Raw genomic sequence first — 25,610 nt, 5'->3', positions numbered from 1 at the left:
CGAGATATGACGTAAGTTGCTTGCCGCGCAGTGATGATGGCGGTGCGTGAACGCGCAGTAAAAGTAATGGCTGCTCTGGATCGGCGGGTGCCTAGCCTCGATGATTTCGTGGGTCAAACCTGGACTGCCTGGGCCGAGTGGGCCGGTGTGACAGCGGCGGACGGTAAGGAAGCCCATTGACGCAAACACTGGCAGCTACGAAGCCATTTAACCAAAGCACCGGGGTTTATTTTCGTGGAAACGGAGGACAGAGCTAACCATGTTACCCAAACAAAGACCCTGCCGGGTCCTAGTGCTGGGTGGGTAACATGTTGCTCTCTCCCAGGTCCCACTGCATACGTTGTCTTCAAGAAAAAAAACAAGTGATAGTTATTGAGATATAGCCATTAGAGTGTTTGGTTTACCGCGGTGGCCATGAAACAAGCTGCCAGCGTTTAATGGATGCGTTGCATGCAAGTGAAACCAGCCCGGCAGCGGTGGCATCAGAGCGGAAGGAGGCTAGTGTGGATGGTTGGGCGAGCAACTTCTTGCCGTGGAAAGCTAGGTTAGCTTAGCTAGCAAGCAAGCAAGCCAGACTAGCCGTTGACGACTAGGCAGTTAGCGTTAGCATGCTAATGCTAGCAGCAGGAGGGTTGAGAGTAGACACCGGTGACGGAGGAGTCTGATGCTGTTGCCACCATGTAAATGCTGGCCCAGCCTTTGATATGAGCTAACGTTACTCTGTGTTCTTTTCGCGTCGTTTCAATGTTCTCCTTTGATTGCCAGCGTCACCGACTACATTTCTTAACATTTCTGTACAGGAAAATCTCATGTGTGAAGTCTGCCCCAAAAGTGCTCTTGCCCTTCCCATCTTTGAGTATGTGAGCTCACTCATATTGTCTGGCATCCCTCCAAGTGCTACTTTGTCCATAACTATCAAATAAAGTCCTCCACCTCACAATACCTTCAGCTACTTATTGTTGTTAGAAAACTGACAAAAATGACTAGAACCAAACTGATCATTCAGCAGAGAAGCAGTTGACCTGCATATCAGTCCTTTATATAACACAGCTTAAGGGCCTGTTTATGTGCAGAATGTGTGCTGTTAGGCTTTGTCTTGTTGATGAACCAGACATACAACTTCTGGAGAACATCTCACCTCTCAAGGGCCGTATTGAACATGTGCATGTATGTAAATGTGTGTTTTAGGGCCTGATGTGGACGACTGCAGCAAGTATGGCAAAAAGGCTGCAGAGGCCATGTCACTCAGTAAGGAGGGTAAGTCTGCACACTATCATCTACAAGACGTAGTGAAGTTTGTTGTTGTTGTTTGGTACATCAGAAAGCATAAATTGTAGTCTTGCTTGTGTGTGTTTGCATTACTGTGCATGCACATTGGCCTACAATGCCTCAATGAACTGTGCCTCAGCTTCTCTTTGATCTCCAGCCTTGCCCTGACACAATGGAAGTACTGGTTTGCAGTGACCGGGGCGAGTATTAAAGCTGGGTAGTGTTGTGATTAGGCACCTTCTGGAACCTAGTCTGGCTGTCTGTAGCAGCAGCTGTCCGACAGACACTCCCCCTTTATGTGTGTGTGCGTGTCAGAGCATGACATGATAAATCAAAAGAAGTACCTTGATAGTATGTATGTGTAAGTATGTGCCCCTTCTCACACTCATGCTGCATCTTCGTCACATGGGAAAAACAGCCAAAAACAAGGTGATGATTAAAAAGAGTGAGCTGGGGTCCACACATTTGCTTTGATTTTAAGTTTATAATTGAGTTTTCTATTCTTGCTGTTTTTTCCCCACTTAGTTTTAATCTATTAAGGGAATTGTTTCAGTTTGTGTTTTTTGCAGAAATCCAAACATTGCCAGATCAATAGCCATCCATCTCATCCATTACCTATACCTGCTTATTCTGTTCAGGGGCGTGGGGCTGGAGTCAACACATTAACACATTGGGCAAGAGGTGGTGTACGCCCTGAATAGGCAGGCAGGCAGTCTATCACATGACCTTTTTGATAGATAGACAGGCAAATAACAAAAACACAAGTGTACAGCCATTGCATTTCACAAGTACCTAGTAAATGGCTCATGTAATACGATTTGTTCAACGTGTGTATTATTTATATAAAAAACTTAATATATCATTACCTGTAGATAACTGCAGGTATTTCCTAGTTGGTAATGTCAGAATCCAGGAAGTTGGGGACCCTGTAGGTTACCAAATGGCGTTAACCAGCCAAAAACAAATTTCTCTGTTACAGTCGTGGCTGAAAATATTGGCACCCTTTCATATTTTCATATAATACACCCTTTGTTCCCGAGAATTGTAGAATTAAAATATATTTTGGTATCCACACAACCACACTTTATAGAGGAACAAAACAAAAAGGCTATTTTAAAAAATGAATCTTTGCTTATTCCACTAAGAAATCCAAAAATGGTTTAGACAATATTATTGCCCCCTTTTTTTAGAAGTTGCAAGAAATAATTGGAGTTCAAGCAGGTGATTTAGTGGGCATTCCCACAGCTTGTGTCTTTCCAATCATTTTGAATGGGGATAGTTTGTTTAGGCTGCGGCAAAAAGTTGAGACAGACTCGCCTTTTGGAGAAACGCAACCCCACGTCACACTGCGGTGGCCAATCACATAACTGGAGGTCAGACTTGTCGGTGTGTTTTGAGCTATAGTTTGAGGCGGTGTGAGAGTCCGTACAGGAAACGGGGAAACATCACTGACTTCACGCTGCCACAAGAAAGTTTTAAAAGTTCTTGTGTAAAAGCTGTTTCGCTCAGTCTCTTAGCTTTCTAAAGGGTATATTTCTAAAAAGGTATGGATGCACTAGACACGGGCTGCACTGTTTACGCTGTATTGTTTTATTTTCTATAACTTTGTATCAGTTGTGTAACTGCTATGAATCATCTTATGCTTTGTATGTGGGCTTAATGGAATCCTGAGAGTCTAAGCTTTCAATTGGTGTGTCGCATGGCTGTATATTTTGAAGATTTAATGCTTTAAAGTTATAAAAACGTTTATGAGTGGAGGTTACAGCGACGCCACAGCCACAAGGTGTCCCGTACACGGCACAGTGAACGTTAAGAGGTTAACTGTGCAATGGTTCCAATATTTCCGGCCACGTGTACCAGTGTAGTCCAACTCTGACAGTACTAATAAGTGAGATGATCTACCATCTTTTCATAATGCAGCATCATCCTGCCTGCCCCACATAGTGACATTGCCATCTTACCTCGTACTGCAGTCTGATATGTGTGTGTCCATTGTATTTCCTCTCCTTATCACTCCTCTCCCCTCTCTTTCAAGACATGTCAATCTTTGGCCTCTACCCCGGCCATGATGACTTCTACCTGGTGGTGTGCAGCCACTGTGGCCAAGTAGTAAAGCCGCAGGCGTTCGAAAAGCACTGTGAGCGACGGCACGGCCCTCTGGCCAAGCTCTATGCCCGGCTACGCTCTCCCACCCCTGCAACCCAGCCCCAGCAGAGGCCCCACCACAGCCATTCTCCTTCCCATGGGACCAATACTGCTTCTGCTTCATCCTGGGAAGGTCGAGGGCAGGGGTTCGGGCAACTACGGGCAGCCCCACCTTCGCCTTCCACTCCACCCCAGTACAGACACTCCAAGAACTCCAAAGATGGAGTACGGTAAGAACAGAGTGGGGCATGTTGGGGAGAAAGCTCTAATCAAAGCTCAGGGGTCACAGAATAGTACTTCCCTAGAAAGTAGACACAAGCTTTAAAGAATGGGGTATAGTCCTGCGTTTTGGTGCACTAATGCAATACTTGTTTAGTTTGTTTACATTTCAAAAAGCTTTGGTTATGTCTGTGTGTAAGGCTGGAAATTGTTTTCATAAAATGCCAAGAACAAAAGTGAATTCTTCAACCAGGGCTCCAGAGTGCGACCAAAAACGGTCTGAAATTTAGCAGGTCTGTTTTTTTATGTGTGTAGCTTAATTATTTTTACCACCCATGTGTGAGACCGCGCCCTGTACACCTCCCTTGAGCGACATCACAACCTTAAAACACTCTGACCTCTTCTGACTCTGAGCCAGAGCTTACCACATATACCAAAATATATGCCTTTTGCAAGAATTGCTTGTCGAATTCCTGTTTACAATAATTTACATAATGTGTTTGGAAATTGCGAATGTGTATGGGAACTGACAAAAAAAACATAACAATGCACCTAAATTATGTGCTTGTGTTCCAATATTAAATAGGCACACGAGGTGTTACCAATTTAAGAAGTTGGTCTGGATCCCTGAGTTCAACATTTCGGGAAATATGGTTTGTCACTTTTTTGCAAAAAGTTGATGAGGGGCTCGATGGCACTCTCATACCTCTCCATTAAATATAGGGCTACAGCTTATTAGTTGCTTATCTTATTATAATCACTAGAAACGGTGGAAAACGACTAGCCTGCCTCTGAAGGGAACAAAATCTGCGTATGGGTATCTGTAAAGCTCACTTATTAACACATTATACAGGGTTTCCCGCAGCACTTTGCCGTTAAGGCACCTTAACAACACGCACCTGCCGCCTTAACTAAGTTGTCAAAAGAAGATATATATATATATATATATATATATATATATATATATATATATATATATATATATATATATATATATATATATATATATATATATCTGCCGTGTTACTCTGTCCTGTTTGAGTGGCTGTAATGTACAAGTCGCATCAACACAGTCTGTAGGAAACAAGGTAACGGCGAGTTGTCAAGATACCACCAATGACAACGGAAAGAGCATTTGCTGGCGGTGAGCGTAACTGTCGTTTATTCACATTTAAATGGGTAAATCGCCATTTCACTGTTGCGTGCGTGTCGGAGTTTGTCAACAAATGTGCGGCCAGCTGGGGCATTCCTGGGCAGAGACGGGGTGAGTGGACTTACCGGAGCGTTAGCATATGGCAGGCAGAGAGCATTTATATATGTATCTCTGTCCTGTTCTTCACATCAGTGAGGCTTTCTTCTCTTGTTTTCAAACGAAGTGAATACATGACGAAGTGACTGGAACTATCCATCACCTCTTGCGTGTGGATTCTCAACGTCCCGGCTGCTGTTGCCCAGTCTTTGAGACACAGCTGTTGTCTGTTTTTTTTGTTGTTTTTTTTGTTAATCACTACACATGGTTCACAACACACGGTTAGTTAGCGTAGTTAAACACTACACACAGTGAAATTACGTGTCCTGTTTTTATTTCATGCATACTGTCTGCTTTGAGTGAGTGAAGCTATGGGCTGAGCTCTGTTATCTTAGAGCTGTTTGTTTTGGAGAAGAGCGTGTCACGGAAGATAATGGGAGCCATGCGAGTAACACTGTTATCGCGCATGTTTTTTTAAACAATAATCTGACAAATCTTTTCCATTTCACAATATAAAAATGGGTGTCAGATTTGACTGCTTTCATTTAAGTTAGTAACAATTTAATGGCCTGCAATCTAGGTGATAATTTCACTTCTACAATTTTGATTACATTTTTGGTGGCATCAGTTTGCGATTATAACTATGATATAATGGCTGGTTAAGTATGCATTGGAGTTAGTGTCCAGTCTCAAAGAGCTTTTACATTTTTTAATGCACTAAGTCAAGGACCCACGTTAGACACTAAACTAACAGGGGAAGTACCTTAAAAAAATAGAAGGGAGATTAAAGATTGAAGATTAAATACCGATGTCATGAACAGATGCATTCAATGAATGAACTGGTTTTCTGACTCTCAGCCAATCAGGTCAAAGCCAAACAATGACTCTAAACAGGCAGGTGATTTTTGCAGCTTTAGATAAAACTAGCTTTTAGGATAACATATATTAAAAAAAGAAGGGTTTTCTATTTTGCCCGTGTTGTTAAAAGTTGGACCATAAAGCTAACATTGGACTTGCCCTTTCTCTTCTGTCACCCAGACATTCCCCACTGGAGAAGTCCTCCCACAGCAGCCACACAGAATCATCAGTATTCAAGCAGCCGCCACCTCTTGAGCCTCCAATCAGCTCTCCACCTCCGTCACTCAGAGATCCGCCCTGGCCACATGGAGGCACCCCGCCTGCTAGGCCTTCGCACAGTGAAAGGTCCCCCACCCAGAGCCAGCGGAAGGACTCTCCTCTGGCCTCTGCATTGCCAGGCCACCGAATCCCCAGACCCTACAACAAAGTGGCCTCCAGTGAGTACAAATGGAGCCATTTAGGTAATGTGGAAAAAGTAAGACGTTAAAGGAAGGATACTTCTCATGTAGTTTGATCTACTGATCATTTTTACCAGCCAAATAATTATAGTCCTATTTCTTAGAAACGCATCTGAAAATCACAACGTAAATCTTATACTGTTCATGATTTTAAAAGTCTTCTACCAGGACTGGGTGTGTGCATGTGCCATGACCTGGCTTTTTTCTGCATCCCCGCTGTACCAACTGGCACAGCATAACCACAACTCTGGGTAAACTGATATTATACGTGTCTAGGGCTTTCAAAGTTTGGCTTACCCGTGCATTTGAAGCTACAAGAGATAAACACTTGTTTATTCCAGGCTGCAGGTAAAATGAGTGGGCTTACCTGTCGTCCTTGCCTAGGCATTTCTTCGCTCCCTCAGCCGGACTGCCCTCTCCATGTTTCGGCAATATTCAGCGTCGACATTCGGTTGGTAGTTCATTTGTAGACATTTAAGATGCGGACAAAACATTAACACAACTTGATGAAGAAAAGAAAAAACCACCACACCGCTCAGAAACGCGTGTCTCAACTGTCCCACAGTCCCTTGATGTCCGCTTTTGTCAACTCAGCAGCTGCGGTGACGCAGGTAAGCTACAACCACCTCAGCCGGCCAACCAATAGGATCATAGGAACGATTGTCCCGTGACACAACTAAGTGGTCTCATTGAAATGATGAGGGTGTGTGTTTTTACACCACGCGTAGCCCTAGGATTCTTTCCAGCAACAGTCCTTACGTCCGTTAGTTTTGTTTTGCACTGCCAGAAGATAGTTAGCGTTTTTGCTTACAAAAGAAGGGCTTTAGACACATTTGTACACGTTTTTAAATAAATGCTTTAAGACTTCTTGCCCCTCCTGTCCTCCTCAACTCTCTTTTTATACTTTCCTGTCCAGGTACAACACCTGTCATCCTGTCTAATAATGGAAAACATGAAGTAATGTACTTTAGAGCTGTAAAGATGAATCACATAATCGATTAGTTGTCAATTATTCAATAATCAATTAATCGCTTTAAATTTTTTATGAAAAAAGGTAAAAATTCTCTGATTGCAGCTTCTTAAATGCGAATATTTTTGTAGTTCATGCTATGACAGTAAGCTGAATATCTTTTTTTTCTCTTTTTTTTGTGATCAACTTTTTTTATTGGCACCTTCAGACATACAAAACAAATTCCACAACGTGTGACAGGTAATAGCAGATGGTGCACAGAACAGAAACACAAATTGAACAAAAACCCTCTCCCACTCCCACCCTCTGTAGTCTCGAGCAAACCAAACAAACAAACGGAAACCACACCTTGCCTAATCACTCTCCTCTAATTCTTGTGGGGTTGAGGTCATTAAGTCTCAATTTGTGCTGCTGCGCTTTCCCATAGGCTGATAGTTGATGATTTGGCTTTGTTAATCCTTGCTGTAGAGAGCTCAAGCATAACTTTGTCCACAAAATACGCCAACCACTGTTTTATACAAAGCAAGTGAGGGGGGAGCCAGCGTTGAGCCATCATTTTCTTGGTTGCAATTTTCCTGTCTCCCAAGCCAACGTGGCATCATGACTTCGTGTAAACAATCATGCCACTTTCCTGAAGCCAAGTGGTGCGTTATGTTATCTGTACGCATTTTGAGCTATCCGCATGTATATCTACGCTGTATACAGCCACTTTCTAAAGCCACGTGGCGTGTTATCGCGAGGCTACGTGTTATTGCGAGGCTACAGTTGGTTTTAACGTCACACTTAGGGGAAAAGAAAAACCGGTTGGGATTAGGAAAAGAAGAACTGGGTTGGGTTTAGGGCTGAAACGATTCCTCGAATAACTCGATTACAAAAAATACTCGAAGCAAAATTCTTTGCCTCGAAGCTCCATTAAATCAATGTAATTAAGGTTGTACGGCTCACTGTGTTTTCGCACGGAAGATTATTACTAGCACACAACAGGTTGACGCTTCTGTGGACACAAGACTGACGGCCCAAATTACAAATGAACGAAGACGGAAAATAGAGAGGGTCTAAGAGAAGAGACTGAAAAAAACGACAGAAAGTTTGGGATCATTTTAAGCTGCAAACATGCTGCTACATCATCTTTGTAGAAAACATCCAGGCTACTCATGCATTCCACAGAGCGAACCCGACCAAAGTAGCTAACTAATGTCTGCTGCTCTCGTCCACTGTGCTGTGGGTTGCGATCCCCGCTCTTCTGTGTGAAAGTCCTGTGTTTTACCCATCCACCACCCCGGCAAACCTCCCTACGCGGATTTTTGCCCTTTCATACTACTCACTACGGCGTCACACGCAAACGCAAGGTAATGTAAGTCAATGGAGGACAAACGGCGTTGATAACACGCTGAAAAGCAAGTGTGCGTCTTGATAACACGCCAGTAACAGCATACCAATTGCCGTGTCATACATACGCCACTTCATAAGATCAGTCTGCCCAAGCAGGTGTAATTTAGAGTCGTCATTAAGTAACAAAACAATTGGGTCAGTAAGAATTAGATATCCTATCACATCAGATAGTATTGATGTTGTTTTATGCCAGAACTCATGCACCTGTTCACACTCCCAGACCATGTGCAGGAAAGTTTGTTCAGGTTGACAGAACGTGCAATAGGGAGTGGGAATGACTTTAGAGACGTATCTCTTCTGGGGAGTCCAATATGTCCTATGACATAATATGTTGAAGTGGATATACTGGTGATTTGGGTTCTTGGAACAGTGGAAATGTTGTCCCAAACTGTCTCCCAATTAATTGCGTTCCCCTCAGGGCTCAGCTCTCGTTCCCATTTCTTTACTATTGGGAGTTCTCCTATGGATCAGTTTAGCATAAATCTTGGACACTAATCCTCTCACAGGAAAATCAACAAACCATTTAATGACTGGGTGCGCTAAGCTGAATATCTTTTGACTTGTGGACAAGCAATACATTTGAGGACGAAATGCTGGGCTTTGGAAAACACTGATCGACATTTTTTACAATTTTCTAACATTTTACCAACTAATCGAGAAAATAATCAACTAATTAATCAACGATGAAAATAATTGTTGTACTTGATTAGGCAACCTACAAGAATTAAATCAAATGACTCTGTTTCACATACAAAATACCCGCCTCCCCTCCTCTTTAAAGGTCCCATGGCATGAAAACTTCACTTTTATGAGGTTTTTTAACATTAATATGTGTTCCCCCAGCCTGCCTATGGTCCCCCAGTGGCTTGAAATGGCGATAGGTGTAAACCGAGCCCTGGGTATCCTACTCTGCCTTTGAGAAAATGAAAGCTCAGATGGGCCGATCTGGAATCTTGCTTCTTATGAGGTCATAAGGAGCAAGGTTACCTCCCCTTTCTCTGCTTTGCCCGCCCAGAGAATTTGGCCCACCCATGAGAAAGAGACATCATGGCTTTCAAACAAGCAAAGTGGCAGTTGGTCAAGGCCACACCCCCACCCTCCTCAACAGCTACAGACACAGAAATGCCACATACTAAGGAAAGCTCATTGTGGGACTGGCTCTAGTGGCTGTAATTCTGCACCAAGGCTGAATTTCAAGAAAGAGACTTTAGATACAGTATTAGGGGACCACTAAGGTCTATATAAAAGCATCCAAAGAGCGCCATGTCATGGGACCTTTTAATTTTATCCAACTAACCTCAGCTTCCTCATGACCATTATCAGCCTTTGTGCTGCTCTGGATTAATAAGTAATCTGATCATACATTAGCGTTTCATTCATGCACCGCTGTTAGTCCATGAACAAGGCAAATGTCTGTGCTTATGCCGCATTCTATTTACCTTGGAACTCGGAATCCGGAGCTGGGAATGACGTCATACCCGAGTTGAATGCCTTCCATTTAAAAGTCGGATTTTCATTGTTTTCATTAGCTCTAGCCCGGTTAGCTATTGTTAGCAATACCAGTTGATAACAGCGCATTACGCCGTTTTGTTGTACATGCAAACAGCGTAAAAACATGTCCACAGATAGAAGTTGAACATGCCTGTGTGAACGACATATTTAGTGACACAAATGAGACAGAAGTGCTTATAACTTTATGTTACTGCAGCTTTCACAACTGTTGATAACAGGGGGCAGCCATGTTGGATTTTGAACTCGGGCTACTGCGATGTTGTCCGAGTTCCGAGCTGAGAAATCTGAGGTCGGGGCGTGTTTCCGACTTTGACCTCGGAAAATCCGAGTTCCGAGGTAAATAGAATGCGGCATTAGTTCACATGTCTGTTGTTACAGTAGGACATTTGAGTGTCTTATCTAAACTGTGAAGTGTCGGCAGGCAACTGTGTTTTTCATGAGAAAATGATGAGAAATAACCGATAAAATCATTATGTGAAATGAGTCAAAATGACAAAGTTATTAGTTTTGGCACAGGAATAAGACAAAAAATATGGCTGACAAAATTCAGGGATAAAACATGTAAAACTGTGTTTGTATTGGCAGTGGTAGAAGTACTCGAAACATTTTAAATTCAAAACTATTAATAGTACAAGTCCTGCGTTCAAATGTTTACTTCAAGTGAAAGAGAGAGAGGCATTATCAGCACAATGTATTTACATTTGCTTAACATCTGTTCAAGGTGGAGCTTTCAACTCTTAATATAATATAGTTTAATGAATAATAATGCATATTTTAATTATACTTTGAGTACAATCTGAATCTGCAACCTAACCAATAACATTTGGCTGTCAGGTAAATGTTGTAGTAGTAGTACAATGTAGAAGTACACAGTAAGTCAGTAGTATACAGTAGGGTTGCTTTGAGGGCTGCAAACAGCAACACAGGAGGCCAAGCTACCAGCCCGTTCTAAACATTGCACTAGTTCTAAAATAAATACACAACGTTAGATGTTTTATAAACATGTAGAGGACATTGGTGAAGATTATTGGTGTCCCTATTGTTAGACTGCTGAAGTAGCAACCACCATTAGCTGTTGCCACATTACAAACAAGTTTAGTTTAGCTAATCTAATCATAACTGAAAACATAGCCTAGTAAAAGCCCTTGCCATGTCGGCATAGGCCTGATGTTGCATTCTCTTTATTAAACCGTTGATTCCGTATTTGCCACTGACGTTTCTACCCCGGGACCACCCCAATACGCATCATGTTCTGTGTCTTCTCTATTTCTTCGCTGAACATCGTTGTAATAGGTGCATAGCGGTAACAGAGCCTTTGTTGTCGCCGACTGCTCTTTTAAACGACCAAATAACAAATGCAGGATGGCAATGTCTGGGGCTGTTTTTGATTATCCTTGCTTGTCCCTGACTTAATGGAGACTTATTATTATTATTATTATAATATACTGTTTTCAGGTTCATACTTGTGTTTCTACTAGAGCATGTTTACATGCTTTTATGTTCACAAAACACACATTTCTCATACTTCCCATTGCCTGTTGGAGTGCCTGTCTCTTTAAGCCCCCATCACGCCCAAAGCACAGTCTGCTCTGATTGGTCAGCGTTTCCGGGATATCCGGAGTCTCCGCATCCGTGCTCTGCTGTTGCTGCCTCCGTACAGTCTGCTACAGACGGAGACTGACTGCAACGGAGTACACAGCAGGACTTTGTACCGTGAAAAATCACAGATAAAGGCTTCTAAACCAAATACTACACAACCTGACATGTTCCAGCAGGTGTGACCCAAACATCTGCAACTAAGATTACAGTTTTCCCTCACAGTAGCATGTAGTTGCACGTAGCAGTGTATGTAATGTAAACACTGCAGTGACGTACCTGGAGCAGATGACCATGTATAGAAAACCGGCTCGGCATTGCCGAGAGTAGCAAAAACTTTTGAAAGCGGAGTGTTCAGAACCGTAAGAAATCTGAGGTTTTGGCTCACGGGGGCCCCTATGAAATACATTTACTTCATTATTTCAAACTATGTCCATGTTTAATATGAACATCGACATTGTAACATTATAGGTGTCACAGAAAATATGGAAAAGGCATAATAGGTCTTCTTTAAGAAAACATAGCGAGTTTATTGCGCTTGAGTTTTAAAAAAGTTTCTAAAAAGACGCCCCGGGTTGTGGTTATGTGTGTAAAGCGTGCCGTTATACAGCCTGTTAGACGGCTGTATTGATTAAAATAGAATTGTATCTTCGCCTGTAGACCACTGAAAAACGTGGCTGCATATACAAGTGGTCAAAAACCGCTAGGTGGCTGAAATTCCGGCTTGTACAACTCATTCTGGTGAAAAGATATAAAATGTCTGTTTTTGGGGTGTTTGTTGGCATTATTGACAGAACTATGTGGGGGCATCAATATGTTACCATGATTTGAGGTGATGTTGTAGCTGAGATGCTCTCTGTGTTTCCTCAGAGAGGGAGTGTGACTTGGACAAACACTGCGGCGTCCTTGACCCTGACAGGAAGAAGGTCTGCACTCGCCTCCTGACATGCAATGTAAGCTCCAAACACACTCCCCTTCCCCAGACTAATACCCTACTTATTGGGCCTCAGATTCTCACCTCTTTACTTTTTTTTTCTTCTCATTTCTCTCTTCTTTTTTTTTTTTCTCGTTTTAATTTGATCTCTCTTTGTTTTCTGCGTTGTTCAGTAAAAGGTTGAGAGGCTTAAATTTCAGGATCCGGTCGTGTCACCTTTGCTTTTGACCCAACACACACACATCAGAGCGGGAAAGTAGGTTATGAGTTTGTGGTGTCTTCATTACTCTGACAACAGCCAACAAGTCAGATAATATTTTTGGCGTTGAGCTTTTGGCAGATAGTCAACAGCAAACAGAAATATGTCTATGGTAAAGAAGAGATAACATAACAAGACAGCAGTGTCACAATATATTGAGGATTGGCAGTTCCAGGATTTAAATAATCTTGAAGTATTTCTTAGAAAAATGACACCTAATTGCAGTCATGAAAGTTAGATATTGAGTGGACTATGAAGAGTAGTTATAGTAATATTTGTATCATTATTATCATTCACATCGACAAGGAGTGCCCATTTATTTCCATGCTAATGTATTTATACTGTCAATATTTCTTCTAAGGATGCACTGATGATTTTTTTTTCAATATCTATCGAATATTTTCAGTCAATGGGGATTTTTTCTGTAAGAGTTCAGTATAGTTTTTTTTCTTTTAGGAAAAAGGGTAACATTTTTAGTTTACTTATTTCATAGTGTCTTGAGGTGATATGTTTGACAAATTACTGTAAAAACACCCTACTAACAAAGTGTGTTAGTAAGGTGTTGTTGCAACACCAGCCTGTCTAAAGCATAAAATATAAATACTCATCAAACCTTTCAGCGAGCCCTCTCCTGTATGAAGGCACCTGCGTTCATTATATGTGCACTCATGCAGGTTTTCCCTTTAATTCCTTTGTCATCCACCTGCATATATGGACAGAAATTATCCCCCAAATGTCATTTCAACAACCGGTGACCTATTCACTTTTTAAAAGCTCTAATTGGCCGATACCAGCAGTATGACAGTATATCAATCCAAGCCAAATATTCCCACATTTGCACTGATTCACATTTTACTTTGAAATCTACTCTTGGTCTGACAACATAGGTTTATGACTTAAACTTGATCTTAACATTTTTTATTGATTGACATTTATGTTGGAGTTGCATTTTCCTCTGTGTTTTTATGATCGTGCAGTACTTGACTGAGTACAGATGACTCACAGGATCCTTGTGTACTAATTGGCCCATAAAGCAGTATGATCCCATCGTTGGATATCTTTAAATTATCTCACTGAAATGTTTCAAATTACAAGACGGGATAGGGGTTCAGTCCTACATTGAAGAAATTTAAAAATCCCCATTGAAAGAGTAACATAAAAAGAAGAGTGATAACAATGTGAGATCAGAGTAGATGTTTTCAAATGAAATGAACTGCAGTCAGTGCTCCGGGTTACTGATGAACACTGATACTGAGTGGTGAAAATGGCTCCCAGCACAGGAAGAGTCTGGTGGCTGGTGTGTGTGAAGGAGGAAGTGACTGTGAGAGGCCACATCCATCCGAGTAGAGATGGACAGGATGACCTGATTAACAGGAAATGACAGGCGTGACGAGGAAGACACCTTTTATATACTGTCTATGGAAGACATGCAGGAAATACATCATACAACGGTCTGCATGTTATACCTGCTCTGTAGGTGAACAGACTCTCAGTAGGTGGATGTATTGTAGTCATTCTAACTATTTAGAATAATGGAAATGAGAAATGTGTTTAAAAGCAACACTGATTAATAATTTCTATGATAACATCATGTGCTCCTATTTAATAAAAGCATGTGCGCTGTAATCACTTGAGACTTTTGCCAAAGCAATTAATGGATTAGTTTCCTGAGAGAAAATTAAATGTTTGTCATTTAAAAAAAATATCAAACATCAGCCGGTTCCAGATGCTCCAGTGTGCAGACTTATTTATCTGTTTGATTTCATTGCCAATGTAATGTGTTTTGGGTTTTTGGAAAACAAGCAGCTTGAAGACGTCACTTATGCCATTGTTAATGTGTATTGGGTGTATATATGGAATTTCTGTTGTCATTTAAAAGAATAAATCCCTCATCAGTTATCTGAAAAATAATTGATAGGTTAATTGATTTTCTGAGCCAAATTAGATCCATTGATGAGTGGGGATGGGATCAACTACTTTATTACAACTACTACTTTCTGATCCTTTGCTTGTTTGCTCTGGATACAGTTTCATATGCTCTGGCACAACACACAGAGCTGTGACCAGCAGGTGAACTATAAACAGCAGCCACCAGTCTTACTGGACCTAATGATATTATTATTATTATTATTATTACTATTATTATTATTATTATTATTATTATTATTGTGTTTGGCTCATAGCAAAAATATTAAATCAAAACACTCATATCATAAAGCGTTGGCATTTTTTTAAAGCATCATTTTCCATTCTTTGGGAAGATCTTTGGCCTAGTTGGGGAAATTAGTAGTAAACTTAAAAGTTCAAGCTTGTTTTGTCATTTTACCTATTAAAAAATACAGTCAAAATGAAATATTGTTTCTCCAGAACCAGGTATATAAACTGACTGAACTTGAGGCAAAACAAAAAAACCATCAAGACAAAATGATTACATACATTGATACATACAACAGTCGCGGCCGTCACACACCTAAAGGAGAGCATGGTCGTCTGCAACTCTGTTATTTTGTGCTGCTGTCGGAGTTAATGATGGTGAAACTTTTTCAACTTGCCTTCACGGCTTGCGGTGTGACATTGGTAGCCGGTGTGAGGAGCAGCCACAGGCGTGATTTAGGGGTGTGTGACAACACAGAAGTCACAACAATGGCGTCTCCTAAAGAGGTTAGTGTAGATGCTGCAATAGCATCAGTTATGTCAGAACTGGAGACTATTTCTTCTCTGAAGGAAGAGCAAAGAACTTTACTGTAGGCTTTTATCAATGGAAAAGATGTTTTCACTCTTGTCTGGACTGGCCTCGGCAAGAGTTTGCTGGACAGATGGTTCATCCAATCACCTGTCGGGTATTTTTTTGAAAATTCCGGTCCTTTTCCAATCGGTTTCCAATGACTGCTTGTCAGATGGTTCTGTGCAACAAACCATCTGGTGCGTCAGGTTAAGTATGTCTGGCTACATGATGACATTAGACTAAGTTGAACCTGTAGCCTATGATGCAGGTTGTTGGTGGCAGGGGGGAGTTGCGTCCTGCAGCAGCCTTTTCAAAGTACAGAACATTGATGTGGAAGCACCTTTTACACCTCAAGTTAAGCATCCCAAGGCTTAATTTATTGTGCTTTAAGCCAACCTTCTGACTTGGGAGGCCAATTCATCATTTTGTGACACTCGCCAGATACAAGTTCTAGCCGTTAACTTGAAATAAAGTCAATTAAAATAAAATGGTGACTAATTGCCTGTGTCCTGGTCCTCAGATCCACTCCATCCACCAGCGAAGAAAAGTGATTGGCCGCAGTAAAAACTTTGACCAGCTAGTAGCAGAACTAAAGACCAAGGTTCGTGAGAAAGGGGCCCAATCCCTGGAGGGAGGCTCCTCCAGTGGACGATCCCCCAGCCCAGAGGCCCCCAGGGAGCAGGCTGGGGCTCCACACTGCAGGAGACCTCTGGCCAGCCTCCCTGCTTTCAGGTTAGTCAACTTTACTAAAGCTATTGATGAATATACCAGAATCTGTGGTGGCAGCTATGGCTTTTTAACACGTTGTCTTCATATGAATTTGATCAAATTTGTGTAACAAAACAAATATATTTTGCTCTCTGTGTTACATCAGGTCTAGTTAAAACAGGTCATTACAACCTGAAACGTGTGAGGGTTTAGAATTTGTATTTATAGATGCTATATCATAACTGGATCTACACACGTTGCCAGTTTAACGGTGCTTCTACCCTAAAATGAATGCCGTCTAATGCACAAGTTGTTTTACATAAAAAAAAAAAAAAGATTTTTAAATAGTTTTTACAAAGTATACAGTTAACCCTTTCAACTCTGCAATAGAAATGGTCCGCCAGCGCCTACATTGGTATGTTTGCTTTTTGTGAAGTCATTTCATGGAGTATCTTCAAATGCTTCGTATCCCTAAAATCAGTACAACCTAAGCTAAAAGGTTATGCAAGTCAAAAACCATAATTAAGTATTGCACTTGTGTTTTCATCAAATTCGACTAAATAAACACACAAAACATTGATCCAAAAGATTTTGAAATGTAGAAACATGAACAAAATATTACTTAACACTCCATAAGTTATTTGAACATGTACATGTTTTAGTTTTTGAGATATGCTCATTTTTGTGAGCATAGTGTAAAGGCGTCTTGATAGTTTCATCTGCAATAGAAATGATCCGCCTGCAGTTTAGCCCCGGACGTAACGTAATGACAGGAAAGACCGAAGCCTTTTAGGGCGGCCACACACTGCCTGCGTGGCGTGAGCGTGGCGTTTGTTGCGTGTCAGTTGCGTGGATTTTTCTGTCTTTTCACACCAGAAACGTGTCTGACGCAGCGCTGCTGCTGCTGCTGCTGCTAGCCTTGACTGTACACATGTATGTTTCCCATTAATAAAATGCACTCAAGCAGTAGTATACTTCATGTTAAACATAAATATATACTGATTTGATTACAGCAAAGACAACGTCGGCAGTATTGACGGCAAAATAGGCTACAGAATATTTTGTTCTGTATTGACGGGTGCAATATTTGAAAATCAATAATTTTCTTTTTTTATTACATTTATATGTGCATTTATGTCAAAACCTAGACACTTTCAAACATCAAAATGTAATTTATTAATATGGATTTGTGTCAAAATGACATGTAAACATCTTTTTGTATTCTAGTTTGCCTGGAAACGCTTCCGACACGCTTGCGCAGCCAGTGTGAAGTCGGCCTTAGCTTTCTGCTGCAAAAAAAGAACGAACACTTTAGCTGTTATGGTTTTATTTTACAGTGTTTTATACACAATCATGTTAACGATCTCCTGCGGCCATTACGGGGAATTACTCGCTAGTTATCAGCCCGTTTTGGACCAGGCGTCACTTAACGTGATATCGTCATCGGGAGCGTACAACGTGATGATGTCATTGCAAGTGTACAATGTAATGACACGAAAGACAGAAGCCTTAGCTTTCTGCTGCAGAAAGATAAAAAAAAAAAAGCTCTAGCTGTTTATGGTTTTTATTTGGCATTGACTTAAACAGGATCATGTTAACGACCTCCTGTGGACCTCTAGCGGCAATAGGTCCGTTCTCTAAGGGTTAATAACATCTTATGATAAATAACAACAAAAGATAATAAAAGCAACAGTGAAGTTTGTGTGTGTGTGTGTATATATATATATATATATATAAAAAAAATGTATATGCTGCCTGGAATTGAGGCGATTATCAATGGTTTCTGGTGGTCCTACAGTTGAATCATCACTTCTCTAACACACTTTCAACAAAATCTGAACATATTGGGCTTCATGAAGAGAGGATTTATTGTAGGCCTGTTGGATTAGCTTTAGCTAGGTATGCCTATGAAAGCAGCAGCGGAGTGGGACTAACTAGATCATGTTCCTGGATTTTAGTGACGTAGGGTTAGAGGCAGTATTGTATTTTACAACTACATACAGTATTGAAAGCAAACACGTAATTTGTTTTACAGTCGGCCTACGGCGTCGGAGGGCAACACAGAGGAGGAGAAGCAGCGGCAGGATGAGGGAAGTCTTGGAGCCCCCTCCCCTCTCGTCCATGGACGGATCTCCAGTGACGAAAGTGAGGGAGAAGGACCCGAGGAGCCCGTTGAGTTCCCATCTTCTGCTGCACATCCCAGGCCACTAGCGGTGAGCAGTTTGTACTTGGGTTTAACAATGGGGAAAAGAGCACCAGGGAATTCCTGCCAAAACTATTTCTTGTTTTTCTTGTACAGCCGATATGTTTGAAAGCTGGCCAGATTTTGATGATATTTTGGAATTGTTTAAATTGGCATTTAGCATTTTCTGACCCCGGGCTGCAAAAAGTCTTGAAATCAAACTCTGAAATATGGCCCTGGCAAACAATGACCTTATCAAGTTGTTATGGCCTGTTGTGTTGGAAAACAATTGCTTATCCAAATAACAGAACATGCATTTAAAGCAGACACAGGCACCCCATTGAACTTGTGTTTCTGTCCACCTGATCTGCAAACAAATAAATAACACACTGTCTAAACTCTGAGCTACTCTAGGCATACTTTATCATTATCCAGTGTTACCATTACCTTACAACAAAAGACAGGCTTTGCTCCATCTTGGCTGTCAGAGAGGAAATACTAAGACCGATATTGGTAAGGTTATGTGCTGCTGAACTTGGTGAGGGCAGACCTCAAGGCATGCCCTATCTGACAATGTTAATGGAGTTTTTCCGACAACACATGTTGACAAAATTTCAAATAATTTGTGTCCGCCCTGCAATTCAGATCCGCTTCAAAATTTCGCGAAAATCACGCCAATAGTTTTTCGCAGACAAACATGACCTCCTTGGCGGAAGAGGTAATATATGGGAGGACTTGAAAAATATGACTCCTTTACCTGTTTCTTTGTTCAGGTCTAAATGTTTTGTAATATTGTTATTAATTTGGTAAGCTGTCTTCGTGAGGCTGATCATGGCAAATCATGTTTGTGCAAACGCTGCTCAGTGGATCCATGCACTACTCTTCCAGTGCCGGCTAACCCTTCCTGCATGTCCTTAGCAGTAAAGAGGGGGGAGCTTTCCATACCTGACAACTACTGACAGTTCTATCAGAGATTTATCTTGGTCATTTCAGTACTTCCATTTCTCCCATATAATATTGAAGGTATGGACAGTGGTAATCCCAAAACACACATTAATCTACTTTGCATCTTTTTACATCAATCCATTGCTTATCATCTTTATTTTCAGAAGCTCAGAGAATAAAAGTGTCAAATGAATTGTGGTTTTATGTTTAACTAAAAAGAGGGGCTAGATTTTACATACCAACATGTATTGTTTCATTAAGTTAATGGAGGGTAACTGTATTTCTCAGTTTGCAGAGCTATTTCATTTTAAGTTGCTCCCTGCACATGTTCAGGCTTTGGTCCTGTTTTATGCAGCAACACATAAAAACACAAAAACAAGGCCATTTGACTGTAACTATGAGACCACAGAATAATGCAGGATGTCAGACGTCACCACTGCCCCCCCCCGCTGATCCAGATAACAAGAGGAGACACTTGCCTGTAACAGATTTACAACGAGCCTTCTTTCTCTAGGTATGTTCATTTGGCAGCCATGCATTGGGTCACGGCATCTACACGTTTGACAGGAGACTTCATCACCTGAGGTCGGCTCTCAGCAGCATGCTAGAACAGCACATCAGCGCCCATCTTTGGAAGTAAGATCACATTCCTGCTTGGCCCTTTCTGCTTTGTTCTGCTTTTATGGTGCTAGCTTTGCAAGATCCTTTGCAAGAAAAAAAAACAGATGAGGAGGAGGAAGATAAAAAATGGTAACTTTTTGTGACTGACATTTATATAGTAAAACTATTATTATAAAAAAAAAAAAAAAACTTCTAAATGCTTCTCTTCATGTGACTGAAAATAAGGCTGGATGTTTTCAAAATGTTTTAATGGTGTTACCAGTACCAGTTTCACTACCGATACCAAGTACCATTACCATTTTTCTACACAGACTAATTTATCATAACAAAATCAGCTGAAACAACTAACGCCACAAGGTTACCAAAGGGTTTCAGTGGGGTAGAATTGGCTCTGCCTCCTGTCCAGTATATTGAGCTGATTCAAGTCAAGTCATTTGTCAAATGTACAACAATTACAGAAGCATTGCCAGTGAAAATCTTCTCTCAGCCACAAGTAAAACAAAAAAACTAAATGAGCATCTAAGACAAAAAAAAGTGCAAGTTAAAATATAGAGATGAAGGTGATAAAATATACCATAATAAAATGGGGAATGTAAATTTGTGGAAGACAGTAATTGCAAATGAATGGGCTGAATGTAAACATGAATGTAGTAAATGTATATGCATAATGATAGATGATGAGTTCAAGAGTTGGGAAGTCTTCTGGCCTGTGGGATGAAGCTGTCCCTGAGCCTGGTGCTGCTGGACCGGATGCTAAAAATGAGAGTCCAAGTCAGATCGGCAACATGCCTACACTACAAATGTTCAGCTCACTAATGCAGACAGACTGCTGCTTTACATGACAGACGTACGCTCCACCACCATCCTGATCACTCAGTTTATGTTACTCAGTGTCATATTATGAAAAAAATCACTTTTCTGGGATTTGGGGTGTTATTTTGTGTCTCTGGTGCTTCCACAACGCATACAAACTTTGAAAAAAAAACATCCATGCTGTTTTGAGTGAGATACGGGTTTCTGAATGTGTCATGCCTTCAGTCTCCGGGTGAGCTGTTCAAAATCTGCACGGCTTTCTACGTAACTAGCCGAGATGAAGGGGCTAACCGTAGCATGCTAGCTCGTTCTCAATGGCAAAACACTGCTACAACACACACAAATTCACCCTAATCTACAAAATAAATTGTATAGAACTACTTACATGTCCCTGTTCTGCAGGTATTCCACACAAAGTTGGAAGTGCGCCCTCATTTAGAAGAAGTCTCCCGGCTAATCCTGCCTTGTACAGGCCGAAGTTGGAGAAACGGCTAGCTAGCTCATGTAATCCTTAGCTAGCTACTGCGCATGTGTGACTGCCAACAAAGACGTTACAGAAGTTGAGATGTCTCACTCTGTAGCTAAAACAGAGACCTGAACACAGGGTGAAAAGAGGCACTGCAGCAATGTGCAGTACAACAAAAATATGGTGTTTTTTGAAAATTAAACCCTGTAAACCTATTCTGATACAATCTCAAATTACAATTGTGAACCTGAAAATGAGCATAATATGGCCACTTTAAGTTTGCAAATCTCCAGTGACATGTTTGAAATGCTAGGTGGCAACTGATAATTGGCGGATCGTACCATCACGTGCACCACTCTGTCACCTTTATCCAATTCAGGTTTCTTTGTAGATTCTCACCCGCTGTAAAAGGATGAGGGCTAGTTACATAAGATCCTGCGTTTTTGTAACACTAGCAGATAAACTAGAGTGTAACCCACTGCTTAGTCACTAATAGATGAAGCAGATGGTGTTTTCTGCTGCCCAGAATAGCAGTGGTGAAGAGTCTGAAGTTGGCAGTAAGATGGAGGCTGACTGCGTTTACATGCACATAGGAACAAAAGCTCATTGGAAGAAAATTGGTTCAGATCATCAGAGCTGTTAGCAAATCGGTGCTACAGTCTAGCTGGTTAGTAATCAGATTGTTTTTGAACTGAGATTGGCACATGATTTAGAACTGTAGTTAAACAGTCATCAGAAATTAGGTTTAATCATGTTTTTATAGTTTCAGTGTACTCTTGTCAACCAATCAGAATGATATTTTATATAATAAATAGATATAGAATAAAAACATTTAAAAACATTATTATATAAGTAACAATTCCTTATCTGATCAAAGAAGTCAACAAGATGCTGTGGACTGTGCTTGCTGCTAGGGACACAATTTGCGGTTTTCAAAAAGCATCGGCATCGTGGCCGGATTGGATCAGTGGGTGGAGCGGGCGCACATAAACAAAGGTTTGTGCCTTGACGCAGAGGTCCAGGGTTTGAATCCGACCTGTGACGATTTCATGTCTTCCCCCTCTCTCTCCCCTATCTTACCTAGCTGTCCTATCTATTAAAGGCGGAAAAACCCAAAAAATAATCTTTAAAAAAAATAAAATCAAAAAAAAAAAAAAGCATCGGCATCCCATGATCAATTCTAATGTTTCAAATTCTTGTAATCCTCTAGAACAGTGTTTTTGTTGTGTGATCTGATGTCTCTTGGATGTATTGATTAATGGATTTATTATCTTTAAATCCAGGAAAATACCTCAAGCCACAGACCTTCAGTCTCCACCTTCCTCAGCCAAGACCATCACTTCCTCGTCTCCCTCCTCCATAGCTGCCACTTCCTCCTCCTCGTTACATTCTAAGGTCCGCACAGGAAGTCATATCAGCTCCTCCCTCAAAACTGCATCCTCATCCTCCTCTTCCAGTCGTGGTCCAGGGAGACCCCCGGCAGCCATACAGTCGGAGAACTCGGGGGGCAGTGGGAGCAGCACCGGTGGTGGCCGTCTGGTGTCTCCGTGTCAGCAGGGTCCCGGGCGAACCAAGAACCCTGTGGGGCGTCCCAGCAAGCAGATGCTGAAGCTGCGAGAGGAGGCGGCTGCTGCTGCTGCCCTCCGCAAACGCAAAGCCCCGTCCCAGGAAGGGGAGCACTCGGGCCCCGACAGGAACTGCATCATTCTCCAGGACCGGGGCCGCCCACCTTCTGCTGCCTCTTCCTCCTCCTCATCTTCTTCGTCTAAACCCCCCGTCCCCTCGCTGCTCCCACATGGACAGACCAATGGCACGCTTTCCCCCAGCAGCAAACCCCGCCCCCAGCCCTCCCCGTCAGAGTCCCATTCACCAGCCGCCAAGGCGGTCTGGACCTACAAACGGACCCATACTCCTCTGGGCCATTCATCACCCCCAGACCCCTCCCCCGCCACCAACAACTCCCACAGCAGGAGCGGTGTGGGGGACTCAGGACTGCACGGCCAGGGCAGCGGGAGGGGCTTTGAGCACCAGGGGCTTGTGAAGAAGCGCAAGGGGGGTGGCATGGAGGAGCATTCGCTGTCCTCCAAACCCTCAGCGCACCGCCTGCCCTCCTCCTCTTCCAGCTCTGCCACCTCCTCCTCCTCTCCCCGCTCGAACTTTTACCCCTGGAAGGACAGCAAGGGCGGGGGGCTGGCTGGGGGCGTGGAGAAGAAACTGGGCACACAAAAGGTGAGTTGGGAGGAGAGAAAAGCAGGAATTGAGCAGCACACAGGGTGACAGGAAAACAATTACGTGGCAGTTAAAGCTTTAGTACGTAACTTTTTGATATTAATGAACGTCTGTTACATTCAGGCCATTACCAAAGGAGTTGATACAAAGCTAATTAAGACTATCAGCTTCACACAATTCTCTCTGTATTTCTCAGTATGGCTCTGTTTACAAAATGGTGTAGTCCGGCGACTTTCGTGCACAGAAACTCGAGTGAAGATAATGACCTCTTCTGAAGAGTCCATCATGTTTTTTTAATTCATCGTGTCCTCCTTGGCTACTAGTAACTGTGTGGAGGAGGGGTGGGTGTGGTGTGCAATCATGGAAGGCTTGTGTAATGTGGATGCAACGACGAATTCCTCAAGAGGGAGACAGAAACTACGCACTATAGCTCTAAGGTTACAACATGCAGCTTTTCTCCTGGCTGGACTGTTTTGTTTGTGTCCTGTTCCTAAGAGCAGTGTTGGGAAGGATACTTTCAAAATGTATTCCGTTACAGAGTACAGAATACATGCCCAAACATGTAATTTGTACCGTATTCCATTACGTTACTCAATCTGAGTAACGTATTCTTATAAAATTGCATTTTATAAGTAGGAATGCGACCATCACATACAGCTTACTAAACAGGCCTATTCTGGTGTGTTCTTCTGTTCCAACTGGCTGAATGTGTACCTAAACAAGCAGATAGATGTTTGTATTTGTAGTCCCGAACTGCATACTACAAAACTCTAACCGCAGTCTAAGCTACCACGAGCTAATTTTAGCTAACATGTCAAATGGGGCTAGTCTTTCAACGGCTCTGGGGCTAGTAAATCAGCATGTAGGAGAATGTAAAGTTGCACGTCAACTATAAAATAGCAAGGTGACCAGTAAAACTACAGCAAACGACTACCCTTGGCTAAAAATAACTTTAACTATTTAACTTTAAGATGTTTCTTCAGGTTGGAGGTGGAGTAATTTGGACGCTGAAAGGAAGTTGGTTGCTGGCAAGCAGAAGTTGCATGGAGTTGCAAGAGTGAATAAACCCGTGAAACAGAAATATCGTGATGTAATCCATTGATTTCAACAATGTAACTGTATTCTAAATACCAACTATTTAAATTGTAACTGTAACGGAATACAGTTACTCATAATTTGTATTCTGAATACGTAACGCCGGTACATGTATTCCGTTACTCCCCAACACTGCCTAAGAGGTATAAAGTTCCTGGCCCACTCATTGTGAGGATTTGTAATCCGTTGTAATCAGGGCTGACGCAACATCCCTCATAATATGTGGCTGCTTTGACATGGTCAAAGAAACAAGGAGCTAACTGCTTTCAATGCCCATATGACACACCTTTATTGTATGTTACCAAACACAGCCGTGAAAAGTCCAATTTAGGCAAACTGGAGGTGTAGGCATGACCAAACATTGATCAACCTGTCACAGATGTGTTTTATGTTTTGAGTATCAAACTTGTCTCAGAATACTCACTTGTCGGCAGTAGTGGTACTAGAAGTTTCTACTGACTTTTTGACGTGACACTGGGTCACCATTGGAATTCATTGTAACTGTTGTGAATCCAAGCTGACTCCAGCTGCTGTCCTCTGCGAAGGAGCAAGCTACTAACTACTAATGTTCACCCCCCGTTAGCATTCCATTGACTGCCATTCATTTTGACGTCACTTTGACAGCGAATAACTTTACATTTGAAGCGTTTAAAGACTATTTGTCCATTGTTTATTTCTAAAGAAACGCGATAATGTATAAAAGGCTCCATTACCTTATACCTGACGTTATGGCTCCGTAGCAGAAGTTTTTGTAAAAATAGGCTAACGATTTTGTCATAACCACGCGAATTTCTGTCACATAGTAGAGGAATTACCGTATAGTACAGGAGATGCTCGCAGGCAGTTTCAACTTACATTAGCTGTTTAAGTTTAATTACTAATGTTAACTAGCATTTTAGTTAGCAATAATTAGCCTGTATCCATGTTATCTCATTACATATACCTATGCTCTCTCTACGCAAAAA

At 41.8% G+C, this 25,610-nt stretch overlaps 1 protein-coding gene across 1 annotated transcript in view; it reads left to right on the top strand.

Annotated features, from left to right (window-relative positions):
- Positions 1 to 12: 12 nt before the first annotated feature.
- atxn7l2a (ataxin 7-like 2a) overlaps positions 13 to 25,610 on the top strand; it is a 28,147-nt gene continuing 2,549 nt past the window's right edge. The window contains exons 1-9 of the mRNA XM_078249331.1: positions 13 to 163; positions 1,189 to 1,257; positions 3,305 to 3,644; positions 5,921 to 6,177; positions 12,539 to 12,621; positions 16,107 to 16,318; positions 18,330 to 18,507; positions 19,936 to 20,057; positions 22,605 to 23,550. Coding sequence (XP_078105457.1) covers positions 34 to 163; positions 1,189 to 1,257; positions 3,305 to 3,644; positions 5,921 to 6,177; positions 12,539 to 12,621; positions 16,107 to 16,318; positions 18,330 to 18,507; positions 19,936 to 20,057; positions 22,605 to 23,550 — 2,337 coding nt within the window. The 5' untranslated portion in view covers positions 13 to 33. The remainder of the gene's footprint in view (positions 164 to 1,188; positions 1,258 to 3,304; positions 3,645 to 5,920; positions 6,178 to 12,538; positions 12,622 to 16,106; positions 16,319 to 18,329; positions 18,508 to 19,935; positions 20,058 to 22,604; positions 23,551 to 25,610) is intronic.

The sequence above is a fragment of the Sander vitreus genome, chromosome 4 (genome assembly GCF_031162955.1).
Source record: "Sander vitreus isolate 19-12246 chromosome 4, sanVit1, whole genome shotgun sequence".
NCBI lineage: Eukaryota > Metazoa > Chordata > Actinopteri > Perciformes > Percidae > Sander > Sander vitreus.
The sequence above is the reverse complement of the archived record's forward strand: the minus strand, read 5'-3'. Positions and strand labels throughout refer to the sequence as shown.